General features: G+C 39.4%; 1 protein-coding gene across 3 annotated transcripts in view; it reads right to left on the bottom strand.

Moving 5' to 3' along the window:
- LOC139571113 (KH domain-containing, RNA-binding, signal transduction-associated protein 2-like) overlaps positions 1–26702 on the bottom strand; it is a 139428-nt gene that overhangs the window by 9576 nt on the left and 103150 nt on the right. For 2 of the 3 annotated variants that reach the window (XR_011674237.1, XR_011674238.1), the window contains exons 5-10: positions 25522–25652; positions 22346–22520; positions 11211–11293; positions 8694–8752; positions 6145–6228; positions 4254–4297 (exon numbers count right to left, since the gene is read on the bottom strand). Coding sequence is in view for 1 of the 3 variants with exons in the window: in XM_071393674.1 (XP_071249775.1) it covers positions 6134–6228; positions 8694–8752; positions 11211–11293; positions 22346–22520; positions 25522–25652 (543 nt within the window). In the remaining 2 variants the exon portion in view is untranslated. Of the gene's footprint in view, positions 1–4253; positions 4298–5279; positions 6229–8693; positions 8753–11210; positions 11294–22345; positions 22521–25521; positions 25653–26702 lie in introns of those variants that run through there. The other variant, XM_071393674.1, reaches the window with a different exon arrangement.

The raw sequence follows: 26702 nt of genomic DNA, 5'->3' as shown, positions 1-26702 counted from the left end.
TAACACATATGGAATCATGTGGTAACCAAAAAAGTGTTCAACAAATCAAAATATATTTTATATTTGAGATTCTTCAAAGTAGCCACCCATTGCCTTGATGACAGCTTTGCACACTCTTGACATTCTCTCAACCAGCTTCATGCGGTAGTCACCTGGAATGGTGTGCCTTGTTAAAAGTACATTTGTGGAATTTCTTTCCTTCTTAATGCGTTTGAGCCAATCAGTTGTGTTGTAGGGGTGGTATACAGAAGATATTTATATTTGGTAAAAGACCATGTCCACATTGTGTCAAGAACAGCTCAAATAAGCAAAGAGAAATGACAGTCCATCATTACTTTAAGACATGCTTAGTCAATGCGGAAGATTTCATGAATTTGAACGTTTCTTCAAGTAAAGTCACAAAAACCATCAAGCTCTATGATGAAACTGGCTCTTATGAGGACCGCCACAGGAAAGGAAGAGTTACCTCTGCTGCAGAGGATAAGTTCAGTAGAGTTACCAGCCTCAGAAATTGCAGCCCAAATAAATGCTTCACAGAATTCAAGTAACAAACACATCTCAACATCAACTGTTCAGAGGAAACTGCGTGAATCAGGCCTTCATGGTCGAATTGCTGCAAAGAAACCACTACTAAAGGACACCAATAAGAAGACGTGACTTGCTTTGCCCAAGAAACACGAGCAATGGACATTAGACCGGTGGAAATTTGTCCTTTGGTCTGATGAGTCCAAATTTGTGTTCCAACCACCGTGTCTTTGTGAGAAGCAGAGTAGGTGAACAGATGATCTCTGCCTGTATGGTTCCCACCGTGAAGCATGGAGGAAGAGGTGGGATGGTGTGGAGGTGCTTTGCTGATGACGTTGTCTGTGATTTATTTAGAATTCATGGCACACTTAACCAGCATGGCAACCACAGCATTCTGCAGCGATACACCATCCTATCTGGTTTGCGCTTAGTGGGACTATAATTTGTTTTTCAACAGGACAATGACCCAACACACCTCCAGGCTGTGTAAGGGCTATTTGATCAAGAAGGAGAGTGATGGAGTGCTGCATCAGATGACCTGGCCTCCACAATCACCAGACCTCAACCCAATTGAGATGGTTTGGGATGAGTTGGACTGCAGAGTGAAGGAAAAGCAGTCAACAAGTGTTCAGCATATGTGAAAACTCCAACAAGACTGTTGTAAAAGCATTCTAGGTGAAGCTGGTTGAGAGAATGCCAAGAGTGTGCACAGCTGTCATCAAGGCAAAGGGTGGCTACTTTGAAGAATCTCAAATATTAAATAGATTTTGATTTGTTTAACACTTTTTTGGTTACTACATGATTCCATATGTGTTATTTCATAGTTTTGATGTCTTCACTATTATTCTACAATGTAGAAAATAGTAAAAATAAAGAAAAACCCTTGAATGAGTAGGTGTGTCCAAACGTTTGAGTGGTACTGTAGTATACTTTAAATGTCCAACTCAGGGTTAAATGTTGCCATTAGTAAACTATAGTATGAGTCTAGTAATCTGATTCCATGGATGACAATCAATCTCTCTGTCTGTTACCTGTTACATTGTTTATTAATACGGACTGACATTTCAATTGAAATCCATGTGTTGAAAGATAGTAGAGAGAATGGAGACCAAGGGTTTACTAATCAAAAGGGTAAAATGAATCTTCTTACATTTAATTTATTCCATAATGATGAGAACTGATGTATGAGGATTTAAGGTAATCTAATCACTTAATACGTAATTCCCTATATGATCCTACACCAAGCGTATGCCCCCAAGCTACTGCAACATGCTTTAACAAAGTCCATGTAAGAGTAAATTATTCATGATCCTTCACACCTGCAGAGCACCTGAAGTAATACAACCAAATACATGTTACATATTGAAGGATCTGTTTTTCAGAGTTGAAGCCATAGCACCAGCTGGGTCACATCTTTATAATCAGCTCTGCAAATGAGATCTCCAGTATTGGCAAGTGCTTTTGCAATCAATACATCGAGGATGGTTTGCAGGAGGTTTATCTAATATCTAGTTCAGAAGTAAATTAGCTATCTATTTAATGTCACATCTTTATCAAGATCAGCCTGCCGACTATGCCATCACTGCTTCAGAAAGACATTAACGACAGGAAGCATCTGAGCTGGCCAGTGGCCATTATCACTGCATCTCTGTGTATCTGGATTGTAATAAAGATCCCAGCTCAGCCCTTAAGGTATTTAAGATTAACACATTTCTACTTAATGTTATTTGTATGACTTCAGGTAAGACATATAATGGGATCGTACTCCAGAAAGGTATGGAAAGTGTTAGGAGTGTAATGTGAGCCACCAGATGCCAATAAATCCACTGGCATATTGAGATTGATTTAATAATTTAAAGGGCCAATCAGCGGTTGAAACAATAACAAAGAGTACACCTGGCTACTGTTTCTGTAAAAAACTGACCATCCATGATATCAAAATTATAGTTTTAACCATGTTTTAACCATGTTTTAACCATGTTTAACCATGTTTGTTTACTAACATTGGAGTACAACAAGCTTATATTTTGGGTTCTGATGGGGTACGACAGAGGAACTAAGCTCATGAGGCTAATATATAAGTTATAATCTTTGAGAATCAATGGGTACAAAAATGTTTAAAAAAATATGTAGCAACTGCAGATTGCCCCTTTAATGGAAATGTGTTGATAGTGATGCCACTAATGAGGAAATGAATGGTAAACAGAAAGTAGTTTACCGATATGAATGCTGCTGTTTTAGGATAGATAATAACTCTATCCCAGCTATTTTAGGGTAGAGATGCCTACACCTCTATCAATGTTTGTTTATGTTTGTTGTCTAATATAGTATGAAGGACCCTGTGTTAAAAATAGGGAAGCAGTTAGGCTATCACAAACAAGTAACCTCATACAGTAGATCTTCCACAAATAATATGCTTAATTAAGTGTTCTCTAACTAGATATTACTATTTTACTTTACCATTAGATGTGCCTTGCTAATACTGCTGCATAATTTTTAATTGAACTTTTAATTACCCATATGTTATAAGCATTGCAGTAGAAGGGCACAATTCCATTAGAGCAAAGATACTCCCAACAGACTGGCATTCATGTGTGTAATTAATATGAATATTCTATCCAACAAGACTGCATCCTTCAGCACAGACTTTACCTTCGAGCAAACCCCATGTATCTGCTGCTATGTTGTTCTGCTAAGTAGATTATTAATTGTATTGTGTTAACAGACTCCAACATGCAGTTCTTTTATTTGCTGTATTTGAAACAAAGGCTGTTATGGAGGGGTATTCTGTACATTTGAAAGAAAGGAAAATTATTTTCTCAGTTAATTTTCTCCATTGTCAAGGGAATTCTATAGTACGTAGCGAAATAAACTGCAAATGTCCAACAGCAAGCCATTACTGTGATTTCTAAGTATTATTTTCTGTATTACAGTAACATATCTATGCTATGCCATGTGTTTATTCAAATTATAAAATGGTGTTGCTAAAAAATGAACATTGTCTTTGAGGTGTCATTGCTATTTCAAAAGCAAGCATATGTATAGTAACATGGTAGCTGTACATTTGTTTTTTATGTTAATGTAATTTTTTTATGTGCTGGGTGGAGCAGTGCATATATTTCTCTACATTTCCAAAGGTACACAATGCATTGAAGAAATACATTAAGATGAAAATACTTGCAAAGCATTGAGCACATAACAACAAGCCCGGACACAATCTGCTTTCCCCTCACATAATAGACAGATGGACCAGTCCCCTTCCAAGGAACAACAAGCTAGCTTTAGTATTCAGCACCGCTTACATTGCACTATTGGAAATGTATGTACATATTAATTGCTTTCTCCTTTTGTTGTGGTGAAGTAGCACTACCCAGAATTCAATATCATGGTAGAATTTATCCTTTTAAAAAATCAGAGCGGCAACACAGAAGTTTCAGGTCTCTCAGGGCTGCTCTATGTCTTACTGTTGAATCTAGAGACATCTATCAGCTTCCCTCAGGCAAAGTGGGGACTGAAATAGGATGCTTGCCAAACAACTTCAAAGCTCTTTATCATGGTAAACTGCCAGATTACAATGTATGTTATTCATAACTGAGGGGGGCTAAATTAAATAGTGTAGTAAAAGAGATATATTGATTGTGATTGGTTGAGGCAAGACGATACAAAATAATAAATAGTTAAATGATAGTTTAGAAATGAATTCATGGATGAGAAATTAATACATTTACCTCTCACACTCCCCTTATCGAACAGTTCACACAATATGTTACACCTGTTGGGGGAAAACAATGTGATTAAGACTGGACAAACCATTTCAAATAGTATCAAATATGAAGAAAAAGATTGTCAGACTATGGAAAATAGCAATTATCTTAACTACTTCATGATTGCATGCAATGCAACATTATGGACTCTACACAGGATGAGAAGCCTAAAGTATGTTACTGTCAAAAAAGTAAACCAATTCAGGGTAGGACAAAAGCCACAGGAATATGACAATTTAATTTCAGAAAAACTATTTGGTCGTTTTGTGTTCTGGTTATATAGCTAAAGTTTAGCTGGTAAGACATTCATTTTAGTTTTAGTGTCTTTAATTGATTGTTGTGTTATTTTCTTAATTTTGATGAGTCATTTTTTAAGTCTCTAGTTAACATGAATTAGTAGTTTTAGAGTGCCTCTTATTTGGGGGTTAGGAGGGACAGGTTTACTTTTTTAAGTGTAAGTAACTTTTTTATAATCATTTATAAATTGGCAAACGCAAAATTAGAGTTATTATTAGGGTTACCTGCGTAAGGTTTAGTCATCCTTTGAGTCCCGCGATCTACTGTCTTAATAAGCCTTCAGTCTTCATGTCTACTAGTCACAAAACAGAATTCAGATCTCTAAACGGCCATCAGCGGAGGTGATATATAAAAGCACTGGAAATACAGCAGCTTTCTAAGGTTGAATAAGAAAAATGGAAAAGAGAAAGACAGCAGAGACACTGATGGGTTGCTGATAGAAGACACAGCAAGCTAAGTCCATCCCATTCATTCACTCAGTGATGGCATACGAGTGTGAATGTCTACAATATTCACATACTGTTTGTCGAGAACTGTATACGAGCCAAGTTGAAAAGGTTGAAGGCATTTAGACAATATTATGGTAGTATGGGGGGACTTTCTTACCTCTTTTATCGCCATATCATTCTCAGAGACATGCTAGTGCAAACAAGTCAATCAGAATTTGTGTTTAATAAGGTCAAACTTAGAGAATAGCTTAAAAATCCATTTATTAGTCTAAACAGTTGCTTTCCATTAACATGTTATACATTTAAAATTACTAACCAAGATTCAAGGAACAATTTGGCTCTTACTTTGAAAGTATTTAACAAAAGATTCTTTATCGTGTTACTGCATGTTATCTACACAACAACTACGAAGACAAGTCTCGAAAATTCATTTTTTTTGGACTTTCTGTATCAAAAAACATTTTAGCAATGACCTGAAACCAAGCAGGCATTTAGTGCTAGAAACAAGTACTTCAAATGTTTCTGTTTTACCAAAAAGTTTCAGCTTTATTAACAAATTATGGCAAAACAAATTTACCAATTTATGGCCACCTATTTAGAGAAGCTTACACATGGTGCTTTATGTTATTTTAATATATGTTTTATTTACAAATACAAGTTAAACACAGAACAGAGCACTTGTAGTAAGCTACATACATAGCTGATTGCTTTCAACCCAACACGAAAAATGTTTAATTAGTTTTACAAGATCAAAATCTAACATCATAACAAATATAGAAAAAAATAAGTTATCACCTATGTTAACTTTACTCAATAGTAGCAACCCATTTTCATCCTGAAATCAAAGTTCCCTAAGGGTTATCAAGAAGCATCAAGTTCTGTGACAACTTCATGCTTTTATTTTTCGAGGGACAGACAATCATTGACAACCAAGAACAACATTCCAATGTTTATTGAAACACAAGTGTCTTTCTTTTGTTTTCTCTAATAATTGTTCTAAAAAAAGAGTCCATGTTATAAAAAAATCTAACATTTCTGGGAGGAAATTAAACAATCATATGGTTGTCTTATGTCGGAGGTCACAGATGTGGAGCCCCTTCAATATCTACCATAGGGATGTTCTCTGTAGCCCACACGTGAGATCCTTGCTGCTGGGGCTTTGAGTGTTGGACGGGTTGTAGTCCACTCCTCTTCTGCAAGAGGTAGAGTTCAGACAACATTATATACTGTAGTAAGATACTAACTCATATCAAGTTCAAAGTAAGGAACTACTGTAATTTTCTGTGGTAGACCAAAGACAAACCATAATAAGTCAAAGACAAACTAAACTTTGAGTTCAATTCAACCTGTCTAAGCAATGCTTATGTTTTGTTTACTACTACCTGTGAGCATGTCTAATTGTGACATACTGTATGTTTGTTTGCCAAAGTTTATCTATAGGTGGGTAATGAAGCAGCAAATACATTTTCCCTGTAGAAATTGGTCTTGGTCAATGACCAATTCAATGATTCCCTTCACAGACTTGCTTTTGCTTCACGCTCGCTGTTCTTTCCACTTCAATGGTTGAGTATGCAATGTCACCCTAATTTAATGATCAATAAGCTTCATTCATAATATGTGCTGGGGATCAACGCTCTATGAACTTTACAGAACATACAATACAAAGTAGTGTGTCCCTAGCCACTCCTGTGAGCCCTCATCCACATGTCATACCAAGTTATAAGACCAAGTCATTCTATTTCTATGGGCAATACTGCATCACATGATACTATTATGTGTATAAGGCAATACCATGTAACTTGTTGTCACATGGGATGGGACTATAGCTGCTGGAGGAGCTGCAAAAGGGTTACATTAATACAGGCTATTCAAAAAATAGAAAATCCTTGTCATATCTTGGACATTAATCCTTCTTAACAAGGGCGTGCATGTCCATGAGAGTATTCTCAGGTCCTTGTTTTCTGCTGCAGGTACCACTGGGGCTACTGCTCTCAGCACAGTAAATTAATTACATGAGCGTTCTGTCCTCTGTCGGCCCAAAACTGAGCTCTGGCTCATTCAGGCTGCAGTTTCAAGTTTCAAGTTTTCATGTCACGTGCACAAGTACAATGAAATGCCTTTCTTGCAAACTCTAAACCCAACAATGCAGTAATCAATATCAATGTAGAGCTAAAAAAATAACATAAGGTAGTGTGTGTGTGTGTGTGTGTGTGTGTGTGTGTGTGTGTGTGTGTGTGTGTGTGTGTGTGTGTGTGTGTGTGTGTGTGTGTGTGTGCGTGCGTGCGTGCGTGCGTGCGTGCGTGTGTGCGTGTGTGTGTGTGTGTGCGTGCTTGCGTGTGTCTATGTGTGTGTGCGTGAGTGTGTAGAGTCCTGTGAGTGTGCATAGAGACAGTGAAAAAAATGTAATAAAATAAAGGGTCAACTCAGCCATTTTGTTAGCAGTCTTATCGTTTAGGGATAGAAGCTGTTCAGGAGGTTGTTGGTGTCAGACTTGATGCACCGGTACCGCTTGTCGTGCGGAAGCAGAGAGAACAGTCTATGGCTTGGGTGGCTGGAGCTCATTTTTTGAGTCAAATTACATAAAGAGCAAATTCCTTCACTGTGCAGAGCTCTGGTTCTATGTCGCAAAGTGTTTATGGAGCAGAAAATCAAATCATTGGTTTTTGTTGCGTCCACACTTCATCGTGCTGAAAATGAATGACCGTGATGTAGCAGACCTACACTGGAAATCAGCTTCAGTGGAGAGCAGAGGGCTAAGAGCCAAGAGCAGAAGCATCCCTGATCTGGTATCCAATCTAATCCACAATTAGGGCACATGTTCAAAAGGCAGAACGCTGGCGGAACATCCACCTCCACCTTTTCAATAGGCATCAGTCAGACCTCTGGGCCTTCACTGGCGCACATTGTGCCGTGCTGCATCTCTAATCAAATCCTGGCCTGTAGCTAGCTTGCTAGCCAAAGGGTATGATGGGCAATGCATACAGAAGCTGATCCTTGGACCTGAATGACGCAGGTTGACCTTAGTCATGAATCTTGCCCTGGAGGGAGAACTGAGCGATTTCCGCTAGATGGGCCAGCTGCAAAGTCAAAATTGTCTATATTGTAAAAATTCATGAAATGTTTTATCTATTTTGGTTCTTAATTTAAGGTTAGGGCTAGGCATTAGGGTTAGCAGTGTGGTTAACGTTAGGGTTAGGTTTAAAATCAGATTTTATGACTTTGTGGCTGTGCAAGCTAGTGACCCCTCTGCAGAGCTGCCTCCAGAGCAAGATTCATGACAATAAATGCCAACTTTCCTGAATGACCAGGCCTAGGCCAAAACTATGGGGCATCTTTCTTTATCTCTCAGCTGTGAAACATTACCTCCTCTATGGATCGTGATGGAGGAGCTGCCAGTATTGTCCAGTGAGAGCTGGGAGCCATGACTGTCGCATTAAAGCCTAGCAGGTAGTCCCATTTAAAGGAAGGAGAAGCCATTGAGGTTTTATAATGGAGGTGGCTTGAGGCCATGATAGCCTTGGTTTTAAAGAACTCTCATGAATATTCAAGCATTGGTAATAGCACAGGGATATTGTACATTATGAGAGTCGGTTTGTGGCCTTCATTTCAGGGCTTCGGAACAGTGTAAATAAAATAAGTAAATGCGCTATGCTTTTACCGTAATTGTTGTAGGCTTCGTCATTGGTTCCATGGCCATATTCGTAATAGTCAGAAATGCTGAAAAATAAAAAAGGTTATTAAAAAACAATGTTGAGACAAAGAGGAGCGTAATAACTTCCATTAGTCAAGCTCTTTACAAAGGGCTTTGGGCCTCTCACTAATGCAGTACAGTATACAGTTGAAGTCGGAATTATACATACACTTAGGTTGGAGTCATTAAAAGTCGTTTTTCAACCACTCCACAAATTTCTTGTTAACAAACTATAGTTTTGTCAAGTCGGTTAGGACATCTACTTTGTGCATAACACAAGTAATTTTTCCAACAATTGTTTACAGACAGATTATTTCACTTATAATTCACTGTTTCACAATTCCAGTAGGTCAGGAGTTTACATACACTAAGTTGTCTGTGTCTTTAAACAGCTTGGAAAATTCCAGAAAATTATGTCATGGCTTTAGAAGGTTCTGATAGGCTAATTGACATAATCTGAGTCAATTGGAGGTGTACCTGGGGATGTATTTCAAGGCCTACCTTCACAATCAGTGCCTGCTTGACATCATGGGAAAATCAAAAGAAATCAGCCAAGACCTCAGAAAAAAAGATTGTAGACCTCCACAAGTCTGGTTCATCTTGTGAGCAATTTCCAAACGCCTGAAGGTACCACGTTCATCCGTACAAACAATAGTACGCAAGTATAAACACCATGGGACCATGGAGCCATCATACCGCTCAGGAAGGAGACGCGTTCTGTCTCCTAGAGATCAACGTACTTTGGTGCGAAAAGTGCAAATCAATCCCAGAACAACAGCAAAGGACCTTGTGAAGATGCTGGAGGAAACAGGTACAAAAGTATCTATATTTACAGTAAACGAGTCCTATATCGACATAATCTGAAAGGCCACTCAGCAAGGAAGAAGCCACTGCTCCAAAACCGCCAGAAAAAACAGTGCACATGGGGACAACGATCGTACTTTTTGGAGAAATGTCCTCTGGTCTGATGAAACAAAAAGGGAACTGTTTGGCCATAATGACCATCGTTATGTTTGGAGGAAAAAGGGGGATGCTTGCAAGCCAAAGAACACCATCCCAACCGTGAAGCACGGGGGTGGCAGCATCATGTTGTGGGGGTGCTTTGCTGCAGGAAGGACTAGTGCACTTAACAAAATAGATGACATCATGAGAAAGGAAAAGTATGTGGATATATTGAAGCAACATCTCAAGACATCAGTCAGGAAGTTAAAGCTTGGTCGCAAATGGGTCTTCCAAATGTACAATGACCCCAAGCATACTTCCAAAGTTGTGGCAAAATGACTTAAGGACAACAAAGTCAAGGTATTAGAGTGGTCATCACAAAGCCCTTACCTCAATTCTATAGAAAAGTTGTGGGCAGAACTGAAAAAGCATGTGCGAGCAAGGAGGCCTTCAAACCTGACTCAGTTGCACCAGCTCTGTCAGGAGGAATGGGCCAAAATTCACCCAACTTATTGTGGGAAGCTTGTGGAAGGCTAGGTTTGACCCAAGTTAAACAATTTAAAGGCAATGCTACCAAATACTAATTGAGTGTATGTAAACTTCTGACGCACTGGGAATGTGATGAAAGAAATAAAAGCTGAAATAAATCATTCTCTCTACTATTATTTTGGCATTTCACATTCTTAAAATAAAGTGGTGATCCTAACTGACCTAAGACAGGGAATTAAATGTCAGGAATTGTGAAATACTGATTTTAAATGTATTCGGCTAAGGTGTATGTAAACTTCCAACTTCAACTGTATATACATTTTGTATTTTATTTTGAAGATGATTCATCATTGTATCACCACAACCAACTACGCCACTCTCTGATGGCACTTTCACTGTCAACAATGCTGCAATGCCGATTCATGATTCAGTATTCCAAAATTGTTTTAGATTACCTGCCGTCCTGATTGACTGTCTAATACAAATGGTACGGTTATTTAGAAGGGGGGAATATGAGGCCTTAATACTGATTATGTTAGTCCAATATTTACAGATGGAATCGAAATAGTAAAAAAAAAAAATCCTCTCATTAAATATATTGTACATTGTGTTAGTTCTTTAATCCCCATTAATGATTTACACTGTATATTTAATTTGAAGTGATGTGTGAAGTACAGAATATTGTATATACAAAAAATATAAAGGAAACACAGGTATAACTCTATTACTATGCAATAAGTTAAAAGGTGCTAACGGGCTTATCTGAAACGGCCAAACTTCACTAAAAACCTTTTGAATAAGACAAAGTGCCCTCAGGAGAGGTTGCTTCACAGTAATATTGCAAATACTGCAGTTAAGAACAAAAATGTATATTGGGGAGGAAGACAAAGACTGAGAAATTGGCAATGTTCTATACAAACGAGAATGGAGAATGGTCTGCCAATTATGTGCATATGTATGCAAACAATTTTCATACTTGATCAAAATTACGTTTACCTTACAAAAAGAGGAATGCTTAAGTATGCAAAGTTTGCCTTCTGTTAGCTAACTCACCTCTTTGACTGATTGCTGTAGTTCTCCTCATAGGCATCATAACTCTGGTCATCATATTCACCGTCATATCCATCATCATAGCCCTGCAGGTCAAATAAAAAGCATGCTGCATAAGAAACCTCTGCCAATGTAAAAGCAGCTCTGTTTCAAACCTAGCAGGAGTCTTAATTGTTTAGGGTTGGGACATTAAAAAATCAATGCTTTATTCCATGGGTGAAAGATCTCTGTTACACATATAGTCCCTGAATGGGAGGGGTGACAACACTAAATCATGTCTAACAAGGACTATTGATTAGGGTTTGCAGGGAAGCTGTCTTGCTAGCAGGGTTTATCAGACACTCTGTTCACCTCTGACCTTTAGCCAACACTAATACGGCCTTTACTCTTGATCAGTGACTATTTTAATGATCAACACAGAGAAAAAAGTAACTTCAGTATAAACCTGCCCCTCATCAATGAAGTACACAATAATAATGTAGTAAAATACATATATACTGTGTATAAACATGATACTCTAAGGTCTGACAACAAAGTACATAAATCCGGTTGTACATGATCTAATTATTGTAGACTGTACACTATTTTGTATCCAAGGAATGGGGAAAGCATATTAAAGGAGAAATGTACTGCTATTCGCTTCATTACTATTTAGTTAAAGTCCATACTACAATACAGTCTGTACTCAGTTTTTCTATTTCTGTAGTTGTAGAAACAACACTTGCTATCCTTGAGTCATGATTGCGAAACACTTTCCCCAGACTTCACTGTCTTAAACACCCACAATTCCCAGAGAGCGATTGTTTCAGCGACGGTCTTCTTATTTTTATTTCTAATACTTATATGATTGTGTTTACCGTAATGTCTTCCCAGACACTGGAGAAGACAGGAAAATAGGCATACAGTATATCTTCCTTTAATGAGCCTGGCTGCACAGAGGCTGCAGACAGTCAGTGTTCATATTATGACAAGGCTGTTGTAGCAGACCCAGGCTCCAGGCTGAGCTACTCTTTTCAAAGTGTGCTACTGCTGTTTAATCCTCTCTGCTGTCACTGCCATGTTTATTTCTGGCCCTGCTATCTCCTCTGTCACAATTCTGAAGGTGAAGTCACTTTCTAATCATTGGATCTTGCTTATTTTAAGCGTTTTGGTTGGTTTTCAAAGTGCATAATTTCTGTCAATCATCATCATTCTGTAATCTCCTGGGGTCTTCTCATCCTTGTACTCACACAAAAAATGTCTGCCATTGCAAATTACAGTCTCTTTCTTTTGATTAATAGCTTCAATATTAGGGGAAAGTTAGGGGATCTTTTTGTTTAACCTTTATTTAACTAGGCAAGTCAGTTAAGAACAAATGTTTATTTACAATGACAGCCTACCCCGGCGACACTGGGCCAATTGTGCGCCCGCCCTATGGGACTCCCAATCACAGTCGGATGTGATTCAGCCTGGATTCGAACCAGGGACTGTAGTTCGCCTCTTGCACTGAGATGCAGTGCCTTAGACCACTGCCCCAATCAGGAGCCCCGCTGATGATATTGAACAAGCCAGGAGTAAATAAATTAAGTGAACTAGTATACATAGAATCTTTGCATTCACAGTAAATGCTGATGTCACTGTCAGTACAAAGGAACTGGTGACGGTTCGCCTCAGAACACCTTAGCTGTGAAGAAGTTTAATCATAGAAAGTCATGATCATCATCTGACTGTTTTAATAACCTACCAGAAAATACAAGGGTTTGGTGCTACAATAATAACCCTGCAATAATCTTCTCCAAAGATATGAATATTATCCAACTACATGGATAGCTTTATTGCTATGAAAACCACTTCTGCCAAGACTTTCATGCGAGAATACTCATCAGCTGCCTTATGACAGACAGTCTTCATGTGACTTTAATAATTCCCTTCCCTCACAGCTACTTGGAATAAATATGAAATAACATTCTCTATTTTAATAACGCATGCTACGGTAGCTTCTCTACATAAAGTATGTTAAAAAAAAAGACATGGGAAAAGTTGTCAAATGAAGCTTTAGTCTACTGAGATATCCGCCTGTCTCTTGTTGGCTCAAGACTATTTCAATTCTGCTTTGGGCTCTTGTGTGGCTTTATACAAGTATGAACATGAATTTGACTAAATTGAAGTTAGGGATTATGTCAGGGATTAAGTTGTTCAGGGGATCTAATTTCACTTCCTCTATCTATGAGTATTTTTCCATAATGACAGGGTCAGAGGCCTACCTATCTCATTAACTGACCGTTTTGTTAGCATTCCCGGCTGACAGAACGCACCACATCGCCTCGGCACTGTTTGCCGCTGACATGTAAAACAGTCAGGGGAGAGACGGCCAGGATCATGTCAATAGAGAACAATTCTGCAATTACATATTGCTTCAATTTCAAGGTTATCATGTACTTGCGTTGTAACAAAATGGAATGTAATTATCCCTACATTCTCCAGACATGTCCTAAAAATAAAATAAATGATTTGGTGACAGATTACTTTCACTCATTATGTATAATAAATGTACTGCTTTCCAATTTCCACTACCATGACAGCTAGTCTGAACGACTGTTGTTGACGTTTTTCAATGGAAAAAAAACATTAAAAATGAAAATGTGACCTGATCTGTGAACTGTTCCTAACTACGTTGGATGTCAAAGGTGAGATGCGGTCTAACAGCTTTTGATTGGCTACTGTCTTGCTACAGTATCACTATATCAATATCATGCTTGTTTACAGAGCCCTGTATTTTCACCTCGCTGAACTTTACATGCTTTTGCAAGACGCAATGCATAACGGGTGCTGTGGTCGGCCAGGCCCTCTAGTTAATGAAGCATGATCCTTATATTTCAACACTCATTTGAAAAACCAATTAACGCTGGTGCTATTGAACAAGCCAGGAGGAAATAAATCAAGTGTTAACACACGGGCTGGAGAGTCCTGGCTCACTGTAATTAGGACAGCGAGGAGCGTAAGGAGCTAAAGGCCGTCAGCTCTATGCTTCATTATCAATTGACAACCTGTATGTTCCGTGACAGTGACTGATCTGCACACAGGGCTGCCTCTGAATGCAGAGCCCCGAAAATGAGAAAGGAGTGTAAATGAGTGGTGGGTTCCTTTGTCTTTCTGCTTCAATCCAGTTTTTGTGGCTGAACGGACTTGATTTTACTCCTATGCATATTCAAGCGACACTCTCTGCTTTATGCATTTCACATTTATTGCAGCATGTGAGAGACATAAAAAGAGTCCACAAAAAGGGAGTACTTCTCAAGCTGTTATTAAGTCTGGGAGTTTTCCTTCTATTTGAATCAAATGAGTAATATAAAGTAACATAATAAACATCCAAATCCAAATAGTGAAGACCTTGGAGAGCACTGTTCTCATGACCAAATAGGGTTATGGTCCTAACTGGTCTCATAGAGAAATAAGAATATGTTGTATTTGCCAAATTTATTTTGTAGCTTTCCTCCTCTTCTAAGGCCTTCAGGAATCCCTTGGATTGCAACTGATACCAAGGCTTTTGGGTATTCCGCCTACTTCTGATTCAGAGTATGAAATTATTAAACAATCTATTTGAGGTGTGTGTCTTACATGTGTTTTATTAAACAGGGGAGTTGTGCATGGAGAATTCCATTTCCATAATTAGTTCACAAATGGGAACTCAGCAGTGTAACCAAGCCTATTGTTAAAAAGCAATTACTCTAGACGTGCATGCCATCCTTAAAGGTAGCCCAAGAAAAGCAATTTTGTTCCATTTTATCATGCATGGTGTTCCTAGAATGCAAGCTTTTCCCATATGTAGAATAGTGAGCATAAAAAAATAGGGTGCATAAAAGAGCTACATCAATATTTTATCTGACACCACATTTGAGAAATACACACATTGATTCAACTATTATAATTTCACATATCTTTGGAGATCACATAGAGAAAAGAGTGTTCCATTTCCACAGTGTGATGTTGGGCTATTATATCTATTCTGTTCGGGATAAATATATATATTTTTCAAAGCCTCATCAAGCCCTGCATTTAATCACATTATGGCCTTCTCTGCATAGCCTCTGTAGAGTTGGTGTGTTCAGATTTGTAACACTAAGAAATACAATACACATTCTTTAATTTTCCTTTTTCATGTGTATTGTTTGTGGTGTGCCATCAGAGACAGAGTATGCGATTTACTATTGGCCTTAAGACTTATCAAGTACACATTAATCTGGTTTGGATCTTGGCCAATGATCTCGGACAAGAGTGTTGAGCTTAGTTTAGGTCTGGATCAGACCTGGGTTCAAATACTGTTTTAAATATTTCAATTACTTTCACACACATTTCGAAGTAAGTATTTGGACTATTTTGGTTAGAAAAATACAATCGTTGAATATGGAATGTATTTGGAAAGTATTGGCATGTATTTTCAAATACAAATATTTAAATACTCCATGTATTTGAACCCAGGTGTGTTTGGTCCTCATGTATTAAGGCATGTATTTGAACCCAGGTGTGTTTGGTCCTTGTGTATTAAGGCATGTATTTGAACCCAGGTGTGTTTGGTCCTCATGTATTAAGGCATGTATTTGAACCCAGGTGTGTTTGGTCCTCATGTATTAAGGCATGTATTTGAACCCAGGTGTGTTTGGTCCTCATGTATTAAGGCATGTATTTGAACCCAGGTGTGTTTGGTCCTCGTGTATTAAGGCATGTATTTGAACCCAGGTGTGTTTGGTCCTCATGTATTAAGGCATGTATTTGAATCCAGGTCTGGTCTGGATCTGGGTCTCAAGAGGTTTTCTCTAGATCTTGTGGTGTCTGGAACTGATGTGGGTCTATGTAAGTTGTGTGTAAGTTCTTGTAGTCCCCTCTTTTCCCTTCCTTTGTACACAGTTAGTATTATTTATTATTTCCTCTTATTTTTGGTGGAGTCATTGTATATGATATATATTTAGTAATTCTATGATTAATTCTATTTAAAAGACAATTGTTGCTTGATATGCATAATTGTAGCAAGTCTTCTGTTCAGTCTGGTCTAGACATCTATTGTCAAGCCCAAATCATGGAATCCCAATCACAACACCTACCGAAAACTTTTGTAATACAGTTTAGAAATAATTCAGTTCTGCCACTGCCAGCTCTGCCATAGTTGGCAAGCCAGTAAATTAGCTTGATGAAACAGCAAACCACTACATTTCCTCTGAAGTGAGTGAATTCACAAAATAGTAGGATCCATTTAGTTTTTTGTTGTGAATTGTTGTTTGGCTTGAAGTGGGAGTGGATGAGAAGCAGGAAATAAACCGGCTTCAGCTGTGCTGATCCACAGAAGAGCTGATTACCTGGATTTCAATACGTTAATTTGTTTAAACAAAAGAAGAGGTAAAGCCATGCAACATGATGTTTATTCATACTATGTTACGGCATAAGCTAGGTAATCTACGGGATACAAAAACAACAATTCATAGGCAGATCAATGACATTTCGAGATCTAGAAAAGCACTCAAATACAAAAATACCAAGCACAACAACGAGGTGCTTTCACTTCCTTTTACACTGTATATAATGTTTCAAAATATAGAGCCAGAATGGAACCTTGAAATTCAACCTTTCTCTCTGTCTCTCTCTCTCTCTCTCTCTCTCTCAATTCAATTCAATTCAAGGGGCTTTATTGGCATGGGAAACATATGTTTACATTGCCAAAGCAAGTGAAATAGATCATCAACAAAAGCGAAATAAACAACAAAAAAATGAACAGTAAATATTACACAAAAGTTCCAAAAGAATAAAGACATTTCAAATGTCATATTGTCTATATACAGTGTTGTAACGACGTACAAATAGTTAAACTACAAAAGGGAAAATAAATAAATATGGGTTGGATTTGATATCTCTCTCTCTCTCTCTCTCTCTCTCTCTCTCTCTCTCTCTCTCTCTCTCTCTCTCTCTCTCTCTCTCTCTCTCTCTCTCTCTCTCTCTCTCTCTCTCTCTCTCTCTCTCTCTCTCTCTCTCTCTCTCTCTCTCTCTCTCTCTATGCATTGCAGCTGTGAATCAATACTATGCATAACAGGTGTGATTATGGTCATTGTATCAGTTTTATGAGGGAGACTGACAACCTGCCAGAGGCCATAGCTTCCTCTGGAGAAATTCCTATTACACCACGAGAAGTGTGTACTTGACATAGACTGACCAGCTGAATCCAGGTGAAAGCTATGATCCCTTATTGATGTCACCTGTTAAAACTTCTTTGGGATAGGGGGCAGTATTTTCACGTCTGGATGAAAAGCATGTCCAAAGTAAACTGCCTGCTACTCAGGCCCAGAAGCTAAGATATGCATATTATTAGTAGATTTGGATAGAAAACACTCTGTTCTAAAACTGTTTGAATCATGTCTGTGAGTATAACAGAACTTATTTGGCAGGCGAAACCCCGAGAACAAACCATTCAGAATTAATTATTTTGGAGGTCACTCTTTTTTCAATGAGATTTCATTGGGAATCCAGATTTCTAAGGGACCTTCTTGCAGTTCCTATCGCTTCCACTGGATGTCAACAGTCTTTAGAAATTGGTTGAGGTTTTTCCTTTGAGAAATGAAGAAGTAGCACTGTTCAGAACGAGGGTAGAGGGAAGTGTACTCTTTGATAGAGGCGCGTGACCTGAAAAGCACGCTACACTTTGTTTTCCTCCGGTATTGAACACAGTATATCCCGTCTTAAATGTTATCGATTATTTACGTTAAAAAATACCTAAAGTTGTATTAGGAAAGTACTTTGAAATGTTTGGACAAAGCTTACAGGTTTTTTGTAGTTATGTTGCGGGAGTTGGAACCGGTGTTTTTCTGGATCAAACGCGCCAAATAAATGGACATTTTGGATATATATCAACGGAATGAATCAAACAAAAGGACCATTTGTGATGTTTATGGGACATATTGGAGTGCCAACAGAAGAAGCTCGTCAAAGGTACGGCATGAATTATATCTTTATTTCTGCGTTTTGTGTCGCGCCTGGAGGGTTGAAATATGATTGTCTGTGTTTGTTTGCTGGGGTGCTATCGTTAGATAATAGCATCGTTTGCTTTCACTGTAAAGCCTTTTTGAAATCTGACACATTGGCTGGATTCATAACAAGTGTAGCTTTAATTTGGTGTATTGCATGTGTGATTTCATGAAAGTAAAATTTTTATAGTCATTTATTTGAATTTGGCGCTCTGCATTTTCACTGGATTTTGGCCAGGTGGAACACTAATGTCCCACCTATCCCAGAGAGGTTAAATCCACTTCAATCAGTGTAGATGAAGGGGAGGACAGGTTAAAAAAGGGCAAGACAAAATATTGAAGTGCCTTTGAATGGGGTATGGTAGTAGGTGCCAGGTGCACTGGTTTGAGTGTGTCAAGAACTGCAATGCTGCTGGGTTTTTCACACTCAACAGTTTCCTGTGTGTATCAAGAATGGTCCACCACTCAAAGGACATCCAGCCAAAACTGTGGGAAGCTTTGGAGTAAACATGGGCCAGCATCCCTGTGGAACGCTTTCGACACCTTGTAGAGTCCATGTCCTGACGAATTGAGGTTGTTCTGAGGGCAAAAAGGGATGCAACTCAATATTAGGAAGGTTCATATTGTTTTGTACACTCAGTGCATATTCAGTATTCAGCATACACAGTATGTCTTCACAACGACAAATAGAGGAAAGTAGCGACAGGAAAAAACACCTTTTTGAAGCTTTAGTCTACTAAGATACTCGCCTGTCTCTTTTGTTGCCTCAATACTATTTAAATTCTGCTTTGGGCTCCTGTGTGGCTTTATATGAGTATGACCATGGATATGACAAAATTAAAGTTAGGGATAAAGTTATGTCAGGGATTAAAATAGTTTTTGTTGATTTATCTTGACCACGACCATATTCTGCACCCCCATCAAGGAGGAGGTAATGGTTGAGGACAGAAAACAGTCGCTAAGGCATCACAGCATCCTGTACACTTCAGTGGGAAAAATACCTTGACCTTATAGAGAGAGAGGTCTGCCTACGCTCTGAGAAAAACACTCTGAGAGAAAAATGAGTCCTGGAGTAGAGGATAGAGCAAGGTGAGATTCGTGGGGGGAAAATAAGAGGGGAAAAAATGTTCTGGACAAACTACTTCATTCTTTAATCCCCTGGTATCTGTCTGTGCTCCCACCTTCACTCCAAACCCCCAATTACTGTGGAGAAAAATGTCCAGCTTTTTGCCTCTCAAGAAATACACAGGCTTTCGCTCAGAACTCAATTCGGCTTTGGTAATGAGACTGTGCTTGTGCATTTCCCCATGCAGACAGGCCAATCTTCCAATTGCCAGCACACACAGAGACTTCGCATAGCGGGAAAGCTCGGTGGAAATTGACTAGTGAAAATATAGCTTTTTTCATTAGGTTACAATTGAATGTTCACCTTGTTCAACTCTTTTAACATGACTTTGAATGTCCCCAAAATCTGAGGGATTAAAAAAAAAATCTAAAATTGTGAATTGTTCTTTATCTGTAGGCCAATGTACTCTTTATCATCATGTCTTATGAATTAAATATTTTACATTTAGTCTAGTGGCAATAAAAAAGAGCTGTTTAATTTTGTTTATGTGATTTCAGTTATATGGACTGAAAACAACTTGCACACAGCAAGGATGGCATAGAATGGACTGTGTTTTTACAGTCTACCCTTTCATGTTTCATTAATCATAGAGCAGCAACTGATGTTTATTTTGATACTTACTTCAGCAGATTTCAAAAGAAGGTTTCATAAAGTCAACTGAGGTGACACTTTTAATATCTCTCTGCTTGTCAGATATTCTCTGGCATTAACAGCTACCTCATTATATACGTTTTTTAAAGTTTTTTTTTCTATTTGTTTGCTGTGCAGAGGAACCTTTGGCCTCAATAACATGACAATGGATCATCTCTTCCAGATGTGCACCTTTGTTCAACACAACATTCCATAAAGTATGTACACAGTATGACCTGACTTTCAGTTTAAGATGGAAGGTGGTCCCCTGTCATCAATCACTTACAGTGCATTCGGAAAGTATTCAGACCCGTTGACTTTTTACCCATTTTGTTACGTTATAGCCTTATTCTAAAATTGAGTAAATAAAAATGTTTCCTCATCAATCTACACACTATGTACCATAATGACCAAGCAAAAATAGTATTTTGACATTTAAAACTGAAATACCTTATCGACATACGTATTCAGACCCTTTGCTATGAGACTCGAAATGGAATTCAGGCGCATCCTGTTTCCATTGATCATCCTTGAGATGTTTCTACAACTTGATTGGAGTCCACCTGTGGACATGATTTGGAAATTCACACACCTGTCTATATAAGGTCCCACATTTTCTTTTCTTTTTTGTATATAGCTATATTTTTTTATTTAATCATTTTTTTACCCCTTTTTCTCCCCAATTTCGTGGTATCCAATTAGTAGTTACAGTCTTGTCTCATCACTGTAACTCCCGTACGGACTCGGGAGAGGCGAAGGTCGAGAGCCGTGCGTCCTCCGAAACACAACCCAACCAAGCCGCACTGCTTCTTGACACAATGCCCACTTAACTCGGAAGCCAGCCGCACCAATGTGTCAGAGGAAACACTGTACACCTGGTGACCGTGTCAGCGTGCACTGCCCCCTGGCCCGCCACAGGAGTTGCTAGCGCGCGATGAGACAAGGACATCCCTGCCGGCCAAACACTCCCCTAACCCAGACGACGCTGGGCCAATTGTGCGCCGACCCATGGGTCTCCTGGTCGTGGCCAGCTGCAACAGAGCCTGGACTCAAACCAAGAATCTCTAATGGCACAGCTAGCACCTTAGACCCCTGTGCCACTTGGGAGGAATAAGGTCCCACAGTTGACAGTGCATGTCAGAGCAAAAACCAAGGCACAAGGTCAAAATAATTTTCCGTAGAGCTCCGAGACAGGATTGTGTCGAGGCACAGATCTGGGGAAGGTACCAAAACATTTCTGCAGGATTGAAGGTCCCCAACAACACAGTGGCCTCCATCATTCTTAAATGGAAGAAGTTTGGAACCACCAAGACTCTTCCTAGAGCTGGCCGCCCGGCCAAACTGAGCAATCGGGGGAGAAGGGCCTTGGTCAGGGAGGTGACCAAGAACTCGATGGTCACTCTGACAGAGCTCCAGAGTTTCTCTGTGGAGATGGGAGAACCTTCCAGAAGGACAACCATCTTTGTAGCACTCCACCAATCAGGCCTTTATGGTAGAGTGGCCAGACGGAAGCCACTCCTCAGGAAAAGGCGCATGACAGCCCGCTTGGAGTTTGCCAAAAGGCACCTAAAGGACTCAGACCATGAGAAACAAGATTCTCTGGTCTGATGAAACCAAGACTGAACTCTTTGGCCTGAGTGCCAAGCGTCACACGTCTGGAGGAAACCTGGCACCATCCCTAAGGCGAAGCATGGTGGTGGCAGCATCATGCTGTGGGGATGTTTTTCAGCGGCAGGGACATGGAGACTAGTCAGGATCGAGGCAAAGATGAACGGAGCAAAGTACAGAGATCCTTGAAGAAAACCTGCTCCAGAGCGCTCAGGACCTCAGACTGGGGCGAAGGTTCACCTTCCAACTTGACAACGACCCTAAGCACACAGGCAAGACAACGCAGGGGTGGCTTTGGGACAAGTCTCTGATTGTCCTCGAGTGTCCCAGCCAGAGCCCGGACTTGAACCCGATCGAACGTCTCTGGAGAGACCTGAAAAAAGCTGTGCAGCGACGCTCCTCATCCAACCTGACAGAGAGGATCTGCAGAGAAGAATGGGAGAAACTCCCCAAATACAGGTGTGAAGCTTGTAGCATCATACCCAAGAAGACTCAAGGCTGTAATCACTGCCAAAGGTCCTTCAACAAAGTTCTGAGTAAAGCATCAGAATACTTATGAAAATGTGATACTCATATTTTGTTTTTGTAAAAAAAAAAAATATACAGTTTTTGCTTTGTCATTATGAGGTATTTTATGTAGACTGATAAAGGGGAAAATTATTTAATTCATTTTAGAATAAGGCTGTAACGTAATAGAATGTGGAAAAAGTCAAGGGGTCTGAACACTTTCCGAATGCACTGTATTCAACATAAAAATTTACAAGTGGGGAAAAGTGGGTCAGACTTACGTAGTCATCGTATGATTCGTGTGTTACGGGCAACAGTGGGGGTCTGTATCCGGGGTTCCCTGGTGTTCCCCTTGCCCTGGGAGTGGATACTCCTCTCGCTAATGTGGCTTGTGGCAGTGCACTCCGCGTACCCGCTGTCCCTCTGGGTGCAACGGCCCCTCTGCCTCCCCGTCCCCTGTTTAAAAAACAAAACATCAATGAGAGATTAGATCACAACATGACATTACGTAGTCTGGCGATCTTGAACATTGACATTGTCCCTTGTGAATTAAGTATATTCAAAAAGCACGTGTGTAGCGTACTCCGAATATGTTGAGCAAAATACCGATGTAGGATCTTAATATGATCACCCTATTGCAATGCAGAAAACGTAAAACTTATAGTGTATTTAAGGTTTAAAATGGCTTATGAAGTTTGTAACATCCACTTAAAAATGTCAGACTTGATTTTCCCTTACGAAAGATGTTTCAACCCTTACACAAATTTCCATTAATTATAATCCACATAATAATTCACATTTCCTGCTGCCTTAGGATTATTTCCCCGCTGTAGCAAATTGGCTCAAATTAAGATCCTTCATTTGTAGACCAGAAACCACCACTATGGGTATTGATGGCATCTCAAAAATGTCCAGTGTGGAAATGATCTCTTGATTTCAAACAACTATGTGCAACAATGGAATGGAAATTCATCAATCAGAATACCAAGGCAGCAAGTGCTGACCTCAACACTTGTTTCTAGTGTATGCAGATACAGTATTATACAGACTGCCTCAGTCACAAGCTTGAGTGTTGTCAAGTGGAAGATAAGCATAACCTTTTCTGCTCAGACAGATTTAGTCATAATGATGTTTGAAGCAGAACAGTTATCATATCGCTTTTCTCCCAGACAAGCTATTCATTCAGACGCTGCACTGTTATTCCAATGACCTGGAGAATCAGCTCTACCTACATTTGTAGAGAATCCTCAAGCAGCCATTCCGGCAAACATTCCCAGAACATTAGCTAACATTCCCATTAAGTCATTGTTAGTGTTTGGTAACATTAGGATGATAACGTCCCAAAAACATTCAAGTAATGTTTTTAACTACTCCCCCCAAAAATTGAAATTAAGTATCCTTGGAACATTCAATAGAACATTCACTAAAAACTACCACAGAATATTCCCCTAAGGTTCTCATTAGGTTGCCAGGGAATGTAATAACACAATGTTCAGGTAATGTTCTTAGAACATACTGCCGCAGAAAAATGTGGGAGCAATAGAAGTGGTTCAGAGGAAACATTACAGGAATAAATGAACAAGACATTTTCATGTGACTTGCCATATTTTTTTTTACATGGACTGCTGTGCAACTAACTTCCTCAACAGTAAGGTAACACTAACACATGAAAGAACCCTGTTCAAAACGAAATTCTATCATTCTGGGCAAATAGGAATAACATTCCAAGAACATTGAAGGAATGTTTTGTGCATCCTGATACAAACATTGTAAGAATGTCATCACAACTAGACAGATTTTGTGCTTTGGGAAACTATCTCTTGTAATGTACCCGCACTGTTCCCGCAACCTAATTAAATGTTCTGGGAACATTTAAAGAACTCAGGACGGCTGTTCTGTCAATATTCTTGCAACATCAAAGGAATGTTTTGTGCACCCAGATACATACATTATCTGAATGTCAGCACAACAGGACAGTTTTATTGTTTTGGGTATCCCCACAATGTTCCCAAAACCTAAGTAAATGTTGAACAAAATTTGAAAGAACTTATCAGGTGAATGTTTTTTGCACACTAGAATAAACATTATATAATTATCTGCACAACTGGATGGTTTTTGTGTTTTGGGAATGTTCCCACAATGTCCCGCCAGACTGTTCCCCCAACTGAATGAAACATTCTGATAACCTTTAAAGAACAGACTAAATGTGTTCTGGGAACATTCTTGCAACATCAGCCGGATGTTTATACAAACATTGTATAATCATCAGCACAACTGGACAGTTTTTGTGTTATGAAAAATATTTTACGCAACCTAACGAATGTTCTGGGAACTTTCACAGAACCAATTTTGCTTTGCTAGGCTGGCAGAGAAATGTTCCGCGTCCCACTGACTCCCTGTGCTTATCCCAGTGAGGGAGGCTATACTTGTCAGGGTGCATTGACAGTTATTTGACTGTGCACACAACTCGCACCAATAGTCACAGATCAAAAGGCAAATGGGCTCGGACGCTGGTGTGTCTGCGCTGAAATTAGGGTGTTGGGAGGCGGATGCTGGGATGCTGTCTTCGGTCCTGAGATTTTACTGCCTAGAAGAGCCAGAGGAGCACCACAGGGAGTGCAGGGTGGATTTAAGGTCATAAAGCTGTCTATATTTGGAGAACATCCAGACGTTTTAACACAAGCAGATGGAGGAGGCCGAGATACACAGTCTTCTGGCATTGCTGATCCTTCACTAAAGCTAGCAGTCAATTATGATCCGAAAATACAAAGACTCCAAGGAGCATTACGGCCACATTACCGGTGCATATTTCTCATGGAGATTTACAGTAATAGCTTATCAGCGCAGCATAAGGAGCAAATCAGGGGAGGAACGTGGTGGTGATTCTAAATGAGCAGAATCAGAATCACATGAGAACACGGGCGTGTTTATTTCCATTACCACCTGAGGTAGTATAGTGCAAGCTGTCACCGTACACTCAAAATCCTTCAGGGACTGTCACACTGAAGACATGGCCATGGCCGGTGAAGATTGTATGAAATATGAATTATTGAGGTATGTCATGTCATCTGAGATATTAAATATATAAATGATTAATATGTTACATAATGAATAATTAACAATATGTGCTTGAAACTAAATATGAATCATTCATCAAACGCGGTGTGAGTATTAGAAGCAATAAAGCCAAGATCATATTTTGATTGTGATCGTTGAGTTAAAGTTCACACAGATGCAAAACAAAACCACACACACACACACACACACACACACACACACACACACACACACACACACACACACACACACACACACACACACACACACACACACACACACACACACACACACACACACACACACACACACACACAATCAATGACCAGTAATGATTTGGGATGGAAACCAACAAGCCAGCAGATCATAATCAACATGGCTGGTCTTTGCAAATACATACCGCGTAGTTATCGTGGAAGCCAGCCGTAAGCCCCGCCCCCTTACTGTCCTCCCTCTGTTGGTGTCCTCTGATCCTCCGTTCAAGTAGGAGAGCTCCCTCAGCTGCTCCTGTCTGATCTCATCATTGTAGTCCTGTGGAAAGAATACAACAGGCCTCAAAATAAATAAAAGAGAAGATTTGTCATCCAAATGCAACCGATGCTCGCAACTGCAACTAAGTTCTCCCAAATAAAAATTCAGAGGATATTCACAGGAAATGCATGATTTAGTTTAACACTGAATATTCATTTAGAGAATGTTCTGGTCAGAGTAGTTTAGGGGATCAGGTCTCAGTCTACTGAGAGTTGTTAGAACATTTTAGAACATTGAAATAGACGAGGGAAAATTCAAATCTCAGCATTAATAGTGTCTCAAAAGATAACGCCAGACAGCAATCCAAAACACACACAAACACAAAGGCAAACAGAGTGAAAATTTGATAACACTATCTTTACTGTAAGGCATAAACATATAGCTAATGCTTTATAAACGCATTTATCTGCACCAGAAATCATTCAAGGTCCATGGCCTTGTTTAGCTACATCCATGTCCAGCTTCTGTCCGTCCTCCCTCAAGTAGGCCACAGATCTAAAAGGGCTGAATGGGTAAAAAAACGATGTTATTAGACACTCAGCCTCTGAGTTTCAATACTCTGTGGGGCTTTCAGAGGGTCACGTGAGGAACCAGGGGAAACAACTTGTAATATTTGTCCTCATTTGCACTAAGAGCGGGTTGGGAGGGCATTGGAGGCCATATTGAAAGCAGCTATTACATTGTTCTTGTGTGTGAATATTGGGCGGCAGGTAGCTTAGTGGTTAGAGCGTTGGCAAGGTAAAAATCTGTCATCTGCTCCTGAACAAGGCAGTTAACCCACTGTTCCCAGGCCATCATTGTAAATAAGAATTTGTTCTTAACCGACGTGCCAAGTTAAATATAAAATAATTAAAAATTATTGCATTGCTGCCTCTTGATTCGTCAATGTTTCTCTCAGTCAGTCATTGAACATGAATAGGATCTGAATCACAGGTTAGATAACAGAGTGGATGAAACATTTTATTATCTTGTCAACAGGCTTAGACAGATAAACATGTCTCATTTCCTCCAACCACTTATCCTCGTCCTGTTTGCAAGACAGCTAGGCTA

The sequence above is a fragment of the Salvelinus alpinus genome, chromosome 3 (assembly GCF_045679555.1).
Source record: "Salvelinus alpinus chromosome 3, SLU_Salpinus.1, whole genome shotgun sequence".
Lineage (NCBI taxonomy): Eukaryota > Metazoa > Chordata > Actinopteri > Salmoniformes > Salmonidae > Salvelinus > Salvelinus alpinus.
This window is presented reverse-complemented; position numbering and strand designations above follow the sequence as displayed.